The 12,133-nt window shown below is 49.1% G+C and overlaps 1 protein-coding gene across 5 annotated transcripts; it reads left to right on the top strand.

Moving 5' to 3' along the window:
- Window positions 1-21: 21 nt before the first annotated feature.
- On the top strand, window positions 22-11,161 carry Fkbp1b (FKBP prolyl isomerase 1B). Of its 5 annotated transcripts, none has more exons than XM_037198131.1 (6): window positions 22-126; window positions 891-999; window positions 1,261-1,716; window positions 5,060-5,107; window positions 9,397-9,509; window positions 10,478-11,161. In XM_037198131.1, the coding sequence occupies exons 3-6, from the start codon at window positions 1,680-1,682 to the stop codon at window positions 10,520-10,522; spliced, it is 243 nt and encodes an 80-aa protein (XP_037054026.1). In that variant the 5' UTR covers window positions 22-126; window positions 891-999; window positions 1,261-1,679; the 3' UTR covers window positions 10,523-11,161. The 5 variants fall into 5 exon arrangements, with proteins under 5 accessions (XP_037054026.1, XP_037054024.1, XP_037054027.1 ...); XM_037198129.1 differs by having other exon boundaries at window positions 23-126; window positions 10,523-11,161; XM_037198132.1 differs by lacking the exon at window positions 1,261-1,716 and having other exon boundaries at window positions 23-126; window positions 10,523-11,161.
- Window positions 11,162-12,133: the final 972 nt, after the last annotated feature.

Raw genomic sequence — 12,133 nt, 5'->3', positions numbered from 1 at the left:
GCTGCAAGGGTTTCTGGGAGTTGTAGTTCCCGTGAAACCACCCCCGGTTAGATCCTCACACTCGGTCCCAAGCGCTTCAACCTCTTCTCCCAAGCACGTCTCATTCATTCTCTTAGAGAATGGTTGGTAAGAAGGAATCGGAGCCCTAGAGTCAACATGGGTCAGTCGGTTTTAGTTTGGGAGAGGGGAGTCAGGGACTTCCCATTTAAAATCCCATAAACTATCGCTCCCAAAATGTAAATAGCACCCATTCATCTGGAGCCGCTTCCTAGGCCTGCCCAAGTGGCAGATCTGTTCTACCCCTAATCTAAAAGTACCTGCCCAAGGCCATAGCCAATAGGGTTGGAGGTCTCAAGCTTCTGTAGCCACGAAGACCGTAGGCCACGCCCGCGGAGTTTTTCAGATCCTGACCCCGCACAGTATCCTAGACCATCTTTTCTGAGCGCCAACTTCAGGCCTCTTTTATGGATGCTAACAACCGCATTTGCGACTTCGCCACCGGGAAGAGTGGAGTGGAGAAACCACGGAAAACGCCTCACGTTCCAACTCTGGGCCTTTGAATAGGTCTTTCTCTCATACTTACCTCTTCCCAGGCGTCTCTTGTCAGAATCAACATGTCGATTTTTTTTGCAACGGTGTAGGAAGGATAAGGAGACAGTCTTAAAGTGTCCTTCAGCCTTCAAGCAAATGCTACCTCCTCCCGATATATCTTCCTATGGGCTGTGGATGTAGCCTCTATTAGCTTAGCGTGTGTGAAGAGGCCCTGATTTCCCTGGGTTCAATTCCCAGCACCACGGAGGCAGAGGATAATACGGAAAGGACAAAAGTATCTTTCTAGATTCCTGTCTGTTTTGGATAGAGGTAAAGGAATTCATTCGTTCCTTCTGCAGCACTCGCCACTCCAGGCTGTAGCTGTATTCTCAGCTAGGACCCGCAGCACAGCGATCCTGCTTTTTAATTCAATTGGAATCTCCAGGGAGCAGTCCTCTGCCTTGAAAAGTGAGAACCTCCCACCCCCACCTTCACCCAATACAAATACCTGCCGTAGAACTTTGAAGGATAATGAGTATGGGCTTAAGGTGGCTGGGGAAAAATCATCAGTAGTTGGTTTCTTCCCTTCCCCGGCTCTGCTCCAGGAGATTCGGGAAGCCTAGCCAGGGTTAGGTATCAGTCTCGGGTGTTTCCGCTGTACTCTAAACCCCACGGCACTGAGCACATGTATTTAAAGTGTTAGTTTAATTACCGGCTTTCTCCTCCTAGTCTGTAGGACTGAGCGGACTCCCTGGAGCTTTGCACCGAGTAGGTGCTAAATAAATATGCATGGAACCGACAGATGGATGGAAGCGTGGATGCGCTAGTGCCGGCACGCCTCGTTCGCCACCCTCCTCCCTCGGCTACTGGGTTAATGGTGCTTAGTCTGGCCAGGCTCCGGAGCAGCCACGTCAGGGTCGCTTCCCCCGGGCCCCGCCCCGGCCGACCCCACCTTGTCGCGCGGCTCCACCCCGCCGCCCCCTTCCCGGCGGCCCCTCCCCGCGCAGGTCCTGACTCCAGCCGCACCTCCTCCGGCTCTGCAGTGGCGGCGAGAAGGCGAGCCGGAGCGCCTGCGGGGTCGGGCCTGAGCAGAGCCGGGGTCGGGGCAGCCGCGAGGACCCCCTGGAGGCGGGGCCTGTGGGACCGCGATGGGCGTGGAGATCGAGACCATCTCCCCGGGAGACGGTACCGGGCGACGGGGCCCGGGAGGAGGAGGAGGAGGAGGAGGAGGGGTCCCGGGGCGGAGTCCGCGGGCAGAGGTCTGATTCCGAGGTGGCTCCGGGGACCTAAAACGGGGTTGAGGGTGAGGGGTGAGAGGGTTAGATGCGGACAGCAGGAGGAGACCCCCCCACCCCGATTCTTGGGGGTTCTGGAGGACAATTCTCCACCACTCGCTTCTGCGCCCGCTCACCTTGGGGCCACAGGGGTCTGCGTCCGGCCACTGTCCGAAGCTGCGGTTTATGCCGCTTTAGCTGCAACCTCTGGATTATCCGCTGCTGCTGACTTCCCAGGTTCGAATTTCAGATCCGGTTTCCCAGTCCGACACCAGGGATGGACCCGCTTAGGGGGTCCCTGCTGCACAGGGAAACCCCTCCTAACGCGCCCCACCCTCCCCAGTCCTCTTGTCTAGCGGCCCCCAGGGCTGGGCAGCAGTAAGCTGTAGAGAGCGAGCCAATTTGGGAGCCTGGCATTTCTTTGGCTGCTTTTGCCTCTTATTTCACCCTGCTGGTCCCACTCAGCCTCCCTGGTCATCTGCCCATTACCATGTCCTCCAGAGTCAAACCTCAAAATCCAGCCCTCAGACCTGCTGCTTGACCTGTCCCGACAGTCCAGGGTTCCTTAGTCATCCAGTCCACAGCAGAACACATGTTCCCTAACTTTGTTCGCCCCACAAGTCTTTCTCCGGGTTCTCTGTCTGCTCTCAAGAGAACCAGCAGCGAGTTTTTTTTCAACTACTTAGAAAACTGGGTGTAGACATTCAAGGAGTAGCTATTTCTAAACAAAATCTAATCCAGACCCAAAGCCGCACCCCAGATCTACAGCGTTTTAACAAGCAAACTTGCTGTTAGATATTATTGACATATTCCTCCCCAGGAAAGGCTTCTTGGTTGCAAAACGAGGGGTTCCTGGAAATACCAGCGACCGCCCAGATCACTCCTTGGGGGACAGGTTTCTCTGTCCATGCAAAGAATCTTGGTGCTAGGGTCGAGGAAGCCTGTCCCAGGCCTCTGAGCTGGCTCCCTGTCTTCCATTTGACTTCCGCTCCCCACTTTCTTGTTTGTTTGTTTTTTTCACCTGTCTCCTTTTCCAATGCAGAGCTCAACAGGCCCCTCCCTCATGCCGAAAATGATTGGGAGCTGCTGCCCCCTATTTCTGCCAGCAATCTTCCCTTTTGGTGATAGAGAGGGCTATAGTGATCCACACTGGCAGATCCTCTTTCATTATAACCTCTGCACCCACAACCAGCTTCACCAAGCCACCTGCGACTTGTTAAACACACAACCTATTTAGCAACTGTTTATGGAACATGTACTGTGTGCTGGACCCCGGTACCTGGACCCCAGGGTAATAGGATGAAATCAGTGGGCTCCTCTGGAACTGGACTCTAGGACCCTAAGGCTTTCTGTGCTTTGGGTGGGACCCAGAGTCTTATTGCATGCTAGGCAACTGCTCTACGTTGAGCTACATCCCAACTCCGGATTCCAGGCGTTTGAACATGTCTTACAAGTCATTCTATTTCCCAGACCCCTTTACTTCTCCAGACAGACTCCTGCCCGTCCTTTACCATCCAATTTAACTATTTCCCACCATGCTTCCTCTGGCTCCCTTTGGTGGTCTCTTAATCCAGCCTCATGGCTTTATATTCCACCCAACTTGTTTATTCAGCGTCGGCTCTGCATCTACCTTCTTGCAGTAAAAACTTGCATGTCTAATAGGCAGCTCGAGATTGCCACCCGCACAAATCTGTTCCTTTTCAGTTTTCTCATCTCCGAAAACAGCTCTACCACCTTCCAGCTACCCAAACCCCAAATTCAAGCATCGTTCTTGTTTTCTCCTTTTTTCCTCATCCAGCGGTGAGATGGGTGGCGGGTCCTGTCTCCATTCCACTTAGATGCCCTCATCAACCCTGCTTCCCCAGTACATCTCCAGTCTATTTCACTCTCTCCTCAGCGGCCACCACCTTAATTCATACCGTCATTGATTTCTTGTCTAGATTATCGCAACAGATGTCTAACCACCCATCCCACACGCAGCAGCCAGAGTGATCTTATAAAATCTTAATTCAGATTAGGTCATTCTCCTGCTTTTAAACCCTTCAGTGGTTTTCCTACTGCGCTTAGTATTAAATCCATCTCTGCAAGCTGTGTGGTGCTGTCTCTTTCACATTCCTCTGTTCCCTCCTATCCTGAAAATACAGCAGTCCCTTCCTGCTGCACGAGTGGTCTTTCAGTTGATCCCTTCCGAAAGTACCAGCTCAAACATCCCCTTCTCCAAAATGCCTTCCTGGCACGCCCTTTCTGAAACTGCCGGCTCACCACGTCTCTCTGCAATTCATCAGTGTGTTCATTTTTCTTTAGAGGGCTTATGGCCATCTATCCTTATTTATGTGAGCATTGGTTGTCTCCCACCTTTAGAGTGGAAACTGGGGACATGGCTCAGTGGGTAAGAGCTCTAGCTATACCAACATGAAGACCTGAGTTTGAATCTCCATCACTCATCTGAAAAAGCTGGGTGTGACTGCCTGAAACTCCAGCACTGGGAGAAGAGACAGGCAGGTCCTGGGAGCTCCGTGGCATTGCTTCTGGCTCAGTGACTGGATCTCAGGGAAATAAGTTGGAGGGGGATTGAGGAAGGCACTCTACATCTTTGTCTGGCCTCTTGCTTGCAAGCTCATGGACTTGTGCACCTGTGTACACAAATGCATGCAACACACACACACACACACACACACACACACACACACACAACACCCCACCACACATGACCATCCCACATACACAAAAGAAAGACTATAAACCTCAGAAGACCAGGGAGCCTGTCTTTATTGTTCTCTGCATGTAACTCCGGCATGAGGCACTGGTCTGGCCATTATCGATTTCTTGTGAATGATTGCATTTATTCATCCTTGATGGTAATCATGACTCCATAGCACTTTGGGATTTATGTTTCTGCTTCTCTTCTTCATGAGTTCATGTATTGCTCTCTGTCTCTGGAATCTACTTCAGGTCTGGCACAAAGTTGGCTATTCAGGAATAGATGCTTGTAGAATAGATGAAAGTAAAAGAAGCAATAAAAAGTGATGGAGTTTGTTGTTTTTTTTAAACTAGTAAACTGGACCAATAATAGAGTTCAAATACAAACCAGAAAGGAGACATTATTACTTCTGGCTCATCCAAGGCACACAGACAGGCATCTCTGTGATAAGGGAAAAGTGAGTCAGTCAATCAGGGTCGTAATCAATCTTGGATGTGTCAGGTGAGTTTTTCTAATTCCCTAATCCCTTTTCTGCCTTCATATCTCCCGACAGGAAGGACATTCCCCAAGAAGGGTCAGATATGTGTGGTGCACTACACAGGTACGTCTTACTCCCTCAGCCCTGGCCCAGGCCTGCCTCTCCCACGGCAGGGCTATCCTGTAAGCTTCTCCCCAGCGAGCCTTGTCCCTGGATGATCCTCAAAGACCAAGGCTGTTTCCTGTGACCAGTTTCACTTTCCCCTTACCCACCAAGACCATCTATGGTGCCAGCCTCCAGTTTCATTCCCCGATGGTGGGCAGGGGGGATCCTGCCCTTCCTGTCTGATGTTTCAAACTTATTCTGAAAGACCCTCAGATCCCCCTTTACCCTGTTTTTCTTCTTTTGTCCACACCTCCCCACTCCACTGCAGTGAGGGGAATTCGGGTGGGGCAATGCTGTCTCTGGGTGCTGGGAGAATCCAGAGGAGGGTGCGACATCTCTGTTGTCTCCTCTCGGATGCTGCGTGTTTGAAGACCCACGGACCAAGGGGCATTCTATATTCATTTATCTTATTTTATGTGTATGGGTGTTTGGGCTGCATGTATGTGTGTGTGCCACATGTGTGCCTGGCACCCCTGGAGGTAAGAAGGTGTCAGATCCCCTGGTACTGGAGTTATGGATGTTTGTGATCCACCCTGTGGGTGCTGGGAACTGAACTTGGATGCTTTGGAAAAGCAACAAGTGCTCCTCCTTCCCCGCCCTCAGGAACATTCTAGATGAGTTCCTTAGGCCTGCTGGCAAGAAGACTGCTGGCAGGTGTTTGCTCCAAGAGGTGTGAGGACTCTGCCTTGTGACTCGCTTCCTAATGTGGCAAAGTCTATGGGTGACAGCCACTTAGCATACAGCAAGGCCAGCTTAATTCCTGGGACATATTCAGATGGGGCCATTTTTAGCAGTTCCCAAGGCCAGTGAGAAGCACCAGACTGGTTCTAGCAGATGACGTGGCTGTTTTTCAACAGTTGAGTCTCCAGTCACTGATGTCAGCACACCCGGGCTGTTTTATCTCCTGGTGATGTGGCCTAATTACCCTGGGGCCTCTGGAGCCTCTGACCAGGGTAATTGATTTATCTGTTCGACATGTTGTAGACAGATCATTGTTGATCAAGTTAATGAAACCAAATATATCTTTTTGCAAAGTAGATACATAGAGTAGGCAGTGTGCATGGAACACTTTCATCAGCTACAAACGGCTCTGCTTTGGGAGAAACTGTCTTAGCAAACACAGTCTGTATGAAACTTCTGGTAAACTTAAAAAAAAAAAGGAATATAAGCTGGCCCTGGTGGCCCACCCCTATAATACCCACACTTGGGAAGTGGGGACAAGATCAAAAGCTCAAGGCGAACCTTGGCTACATGGTGAGTTTGTGTGTCTGGTGCCTGCAGAGGCCGAACGAGGACACTGAATCCTCTGAAAACTGAAAATTGCAGACAGTTGTGAGCTGCTGTGTGAGTGCTGGGAATTGAACCCAGGACCTCTGCAAGAGCAGCCAGGGCTCTTAGTCCCTGAGCCGTCTCTCCAGCCCTGTCATTAATCTTTCAATAGTATCTCTTGGGCGGAAGTTCTTAATTTTCATGATGTCATACTTATCAGTCTTCTCCTTCATGGTTACATATTTTTCTATATTCACTTCAAGAAATCTTTCACTATATTATGAAGATTTCATTTATTCATATGTTTATCATCTGGTAAAAATGCTGTTGGTAGTGGTGTGTGTTTTTCTTATTTATTTATTTATTTATTTATTTATTTATTTATTTATTTATTTATTTAGAGAGTTGAGACAGGATCCCACGTGACTCAGGTTGGCCTTGAATTTGTCTGTAATCAAGGCTTGAATTCCTGATCCTCCTGACTCCACCTGAGTGTTGGGATTACAATTGAGCACCATGGTGCCCCAATGCTCTGTAGAAACCATGAGTTAGTAGTATTTGTGGTGTTAAGAACCAAAGCGAGATCTTTGTACATACAGTGAATTACTCCACCACCATACCACATCCCTACATCGGAAGCCTGAGGTTATATTATTTTATCTTTCATATTTAGGACTTTGGTTCATCTGGAACTGGTTTTTGTGTGTAGAGGTGGTAGAGGCTGGATTCAATTCTTTTTCCCCATGTGGATAGAGATTTGATCCAGCAATGTTAATCCCAGAAGTCATCCTTTATTTGATGTATTATAGTGGCATCTTTGTAAAAGAAGTACACATATTTATGTGGGCCCGTGTTTGGATTATGTGGCTTTGGCTGAGCTCACAGCAACAGATAACTGTTACATGGTTCCAAATAGATTCAGCTTTATGAAACCTGAAGGCATTGGGGAAATGGGAAAGCTAGTCTATAAATGGACTGTGCATGTGTGCATATTCAAGCGCGTATTTGCCCAAGTGCATGTCTGTATGAATATATGTAGGTCTGCCGATCTAAATATTTTCTTAGCATCTGCTTGGCCATCAGGGCCTCTCTCCTGAGTGTCTGTGTGTAAGTGCATGTGAGCATGCATAAATATCTCTGTGAATTTGAATATCTTAGCAACTGTGTATCTCCATGTATTTGTGTTTGATCTCTGTAGCATCCATCTGTGTGCGTCTCTGGGCAGCCAGAAGGGTTTCTCCTTCACCACATTTAGAACTCAGGGCAGGAGCCCAACCTAGTCTACCCAGAAGGGAGGTAAATAGGACTCTCTAGTACACATTCGAGTTGTAGGAATTCAAAAGTAAAATTATAGATGCTCAGGCACTTGTAAGCTGGCAAAGCCTCCTATGTTAAATGGAAAATATGAGGCCCATTTCCCCAATATCACACAGTGAGTCAGTGCCGGACTGAACTAAAAACCTTGTCTCAACTTGGTGTGGTGACTAACACCTGAGATTCAGCATTTCGAGGCCAGCTAGGGCTACACATTGAGCTCCAGGCTAGCCTGGGCTACAGAATAAGACCCGGTTGAAATAAAACAAAACCTGAAAATAATAAGAACTCCATTTCTGAACTTAACAGGCCATGTCTTCCTGTGATCCCACATTATCGTATGTGGTGGTTTAGCACCTACAAATCTTGGACTAGCCAGGCGGTGGTGGCGCACGCCTTTAATCCCAGCACTCAGGAGGCAGAGGCAGGTGGATCTCAGTGAGTTGGAGGCCAGCCTGGTCTAGAAAGCTAGTTCCAGGAAAGGTGCAAAACTACACAGAGAAACCCTGTCTCAAAAAACCAAAAAAGAAAAGAAAGAGAGAAAGAAAGAAAAAAGAAATCTTGGACTAGCATGGTAAAATCAAGTCTGGCGCTGGAGAGCTGGCTCAGCGGTTAAGAGCACCTGCTGCTCTTCCAGAGGACCTGGGGTCAATTCTCAGGACTTACACGGTGGCTCACATCCATCTGTAACTCTAGTTCCATTTTCTAGCCTCCAAGGGCAGCAGGCACTTAAAGGCTGCCCGGGCAAACACCTATACGTGTAAACTAAAATGAAAACTCAAGAAGACACGCTGGGCTTTGAGCAGGAGTGCCATAAGCAATGTCAACAGTGCAGTAGCTCTGGGTCCTTGGGCTGATGGACAGCGACAACATGTGGATGTCAGGGAGGACGGGGCTCCTGGCAGTGAGAAGGTAAAGGATGGTACAAACTGCCAGAGATCACACCGGGGGGGTTCCAGGATCCAACAACTGTTTGCCCGTGAGCCGGAAGCTACTAGGGTGCCTGAGTCACCTCACCCTTTTCACTGGAGCAGGGGATGATGGGATGGTGTGATCTTTGGCTTTGCATTCTCTGGAAGCACTTAGAACCGTAGGAAAGGACTGAACCTGAGACCAGAATGCCCGAGGATATAGCATGAAAAGTTTAGAAGGCGTAGAGGAACTTGAGAATGGTGTGCTCTGAATAGGCAGGGAGAGGAGCAGAGAGGGGGAAGAGAGAACTTGAAGGGAGGCATCATTAGCCTCAGGCTTTTGGATTATGCTCTGGGAGCTATTGTGTTCTAAGCAGGGAAAAGTAAATGTGATCAGAAATTGTGTTTAAAAGGGGGAAAAAAATCTGTGGATGTAGCGAGTGGAAGATTGGTGAGTGGTAACATCGTTTGGGAGGCTGTTCCTGTCTCCAGATGTGCTGGTGGTGGCTCTGGAGACCAGAGTGGTGGAGCAGCAGAAATTAGAAAGGTAGGCGGATTCCAAGGAGATGCAGGACTCGGGTGACAGGCTGCATGTGGGGGTGAGGCAGAGAGATGGGTCCAGGTTTCCTGCCGATGGGGAGATCAAAGAGGAGAGGGTTCCCTCGGAAGAGGAATTCCGTTTAGACATGCTGAGTCCAACTGTTGGTTCACTCAAAACCACAGCTCTTTTCTACCCTCTTCTCACTTCGCTAGGAATGCTCCAGAATGGCAAGAAATTCGATTCATCCAGAGACAGAAACAAACCTTTCAAGTTCAGAATTGGCAAACAGGAAGTCATCAAAGGTTTTGAAGAAGGTGCTGCCCAGGTAGGCTGAGGATGCTCACTAACGGTTTCAGGGAGGCTGAGGATGCTCACTAAAGGGGTCTTTAAGGAGTGGTGGATTTGGGTCCTCCACTTTCCCCGCTCACCCTAGCACAGACGCACACTGCCAGGACTCTACGGTCCGGGTGCAGCAACGCCACCTAGTGCTCACTCCTGGTTCTGCCCTTCGCCTCTTCTGGGGCTGGCACATCTGTATCTCATCCCAAGCATCTCGCCTAGGCTTGCTTGAGCGGGCTGAAAAGGCCAACAAGCTGTCTGAGCTGAGACAGCAGAGGAGCTAGAGATGGATAAGCCAAGGAGTGCTTTGGTTTTTTACCTTTAAACGTTTTTGAAGCTATTTCAGATATAAAAAATATTACAGAAATAGTAGAGCCGCTATATAATTTTTCACCCAGCTTCTTCAAATGCTAACATGTATAACCACACTACAGTGATTCACCTAAAGCATTAACATCGATAACTAACCAGTCCACTCAAATTTTTGGAAATGTTTGAAACAGCTCCCGGGGCGGGGTTGACAGTGCTGTGGTCCCAGCTCTCCTCCCTCCGTTTGCTGGGGAAATCGTAGGATGCTCCACTCCTTCGCCGCCATGCCGTGGCTTTTAGTCGCTGAATCTTAACTGATCCTGTTACAAGTGTGTTCAAAGCTGTTTATACATTCCTCTTTGACTACTTCGGAAGAGGACCAGGAACAATCATGAGCAGACACAAGTGTTCGGGCCGTGCACTAGCTGGATAACCAGTAATGTCTGATGCTTGAATGAATCTGAGACTACTTTGTGGCTGTTAACTGCCCCATAGGCAAGTTGATTTTGAGGCAGAATCTGCATGTTTAAGCTTTCAACCGGACTTTAGTGTGCCACGTATAAAATGAATCTCAGATCTGGAATTACCCTAAGTATGGCTTGGGAAAAATGCCATCGTCACCTTCCTTTTCTCTTTTAAATCAAGCTGGGTCCTCTTTCTCCTCTCCCATCTGCCCCCCATCCCTGCTAGATGAGCTTGGGGCAGAGGGCGAAGCTGACCTGCACCCCTGATGTGGCATACGGAGCTACTGGCCACCCTGGAGTCATCCCTCCCAATGCAACCCTCATCTTTGACGTGGAGCTGCTCAACTTAGAGTGAAGGAACTTAGAGTGAAGGCAGGAAGGACCTCGAGGTGGCTGGAGACGGCTCCCGCTCTCTGTCCTAGCCTGCTCTGCCACTGGGACGGCCCCTCCTAGGGAGGGCTCTTGATCAGTGTGCTGACATCACTGCCCCGCGACACTATCCGTTCTTCCCGCCCGCCCGCCCTGCTCTGTATGTGTCCGCCATTTGATTGTTCCCATACATCTTTGCTTGAGGAAATTTAGTGACAGATCCAGACATTTCAGGTTGTGCGTTTTGTGTGATGCATGTGGTAGCCATTCCCGATCGGGGGACACAGACCTTGTTTGCACAACCTATATTGCCTTACCTGCACTTAAGCCAGACACACAAGGTGCTCAGACACGCGCTGTACATGGTTTCACGGAGGGACTTGAACCGGTTACCCTTGCTGTCACTTTTCTCCTGTTGGCTGCTCACCTTAAGCAGCTCCCTCTTTGGAAATACCTGTGTAAAATAAAGGCTCCATGCTTGGCATCTTCCTGGCCATCGTGTTGTGGGAAGTTCTTTCATGACACACAAGCCGCCGCCCTTGGTGATAAAGGGGTGAAAGGGGGCTTCCTAGCAGCTAAGAGAGTGTAAGGAATAGCTACACGAGCCAACCGTTAATGCTGGACCTTGTCCTGTATCTTTTCCGTTTTATTTTGTTTTGAGACAGCGTCTCGGAGCCCCGGCTGACCCAGAACTCCTTCAGCCTCCTGACTGCAGGGATATACAGGTGCAGACCACCCAAGCCTAGCTTTCCTTTTTAAATAAAATGATCACAAACCCTCTAAGCCACTTTGCAAATTAGCTCTTACCCTACTAAACTCACCAGCTTGGAGTCCCCTGCGTAACTAACCCGGCATCCTAGCAACCCTGAGTGAGCTTTGCTCTCCTAGGTGATCCCACAACCTCAGGTTTGTGGAGTGAGGGATGAGCTTCCCTCCCTCACCAGAAAGTGCGTCTGAGCAAATGAATGTGTTTAAGGCTTGAAACCTGACCTGCTCTGGGAAGTTACTTTTGAAAAGAACGTGTGGTTCTGAGGCTCGTTTTCATGGGCACCCCTTACTTACATCTAGATTTACTCTAGCTTACCTCGAAGTTACTTCTGAGAACAGTGTAGGTGTGTGTGCCTGCATGTGCATGTGTATGGGCACTTATGGAGAACAGAGAACAGCCTAGACTGCTAATCCTCAGGAGCCATCTATCTGGTTTATTTATTTGCTTATCTATTTTTTTATTTGAGACAGGATCTCACTATGTAGCCCAGGCTGGCCTTAAACTCAAACTCATAGAGATCTGTCTTTGTCTCCCAAGTGTTGGGATTAAAGACCCACGGATATACATCATGTAGCATTCTATGTAGGATATGGGGCCACAATCTGGGCTACTTTGTATACCCTTTATATCCCGGAAGTCACAAATGAATTCCTCTGCTGAGGCTGAGGGGTTCATGAATGCAACCATGAATGGAACGGG

Source organism: Peromyscus leucopus, chromosome 22 (genome assembly GCF_004664715.2).
Source record: "Peromyscus leucopus breed LL Stock chromosome 22, UCI_PerLeu_2.1, whole genome shotgun sequence".
Classification (NCBI taxonomy): Eukaryota; Metazoa; Chordata; class Mammalia; order Rodentia; family Cricetidae; genus Peromyscus; species Peromyscus leucopus.
The sequence above is the reverse complement of the archived record's forward strand: the minus strand, read 5'-3'. Positions and strand labels throughout refer to the sequence as shown.

Excerpts from the sequence above, each read along its gene's own strand:
- Fkbp1b (XM_037198129.1), top strand. The coding sequence starts at position 1,680 with ATGGGCGTGGAGATCGAGACCATCTCCCCGGGAGACG. Across the intron at positions 1,717-5,059 it reads GACCATCTCCCCGGGAGACG|GAAGGACATTCCCCAAGAAG; the intron begins GTACCGGGCGAC and ends ATCTCCCGACAG. Across the intron at positions 9,510-10,522 it reads TTGAAGAAGGTGCTGCCCAG|ATGAGCTTGGGGCAGAGGGC; the intron begins GTAGGCTGAGGA and ends CATCCCTGCTAG.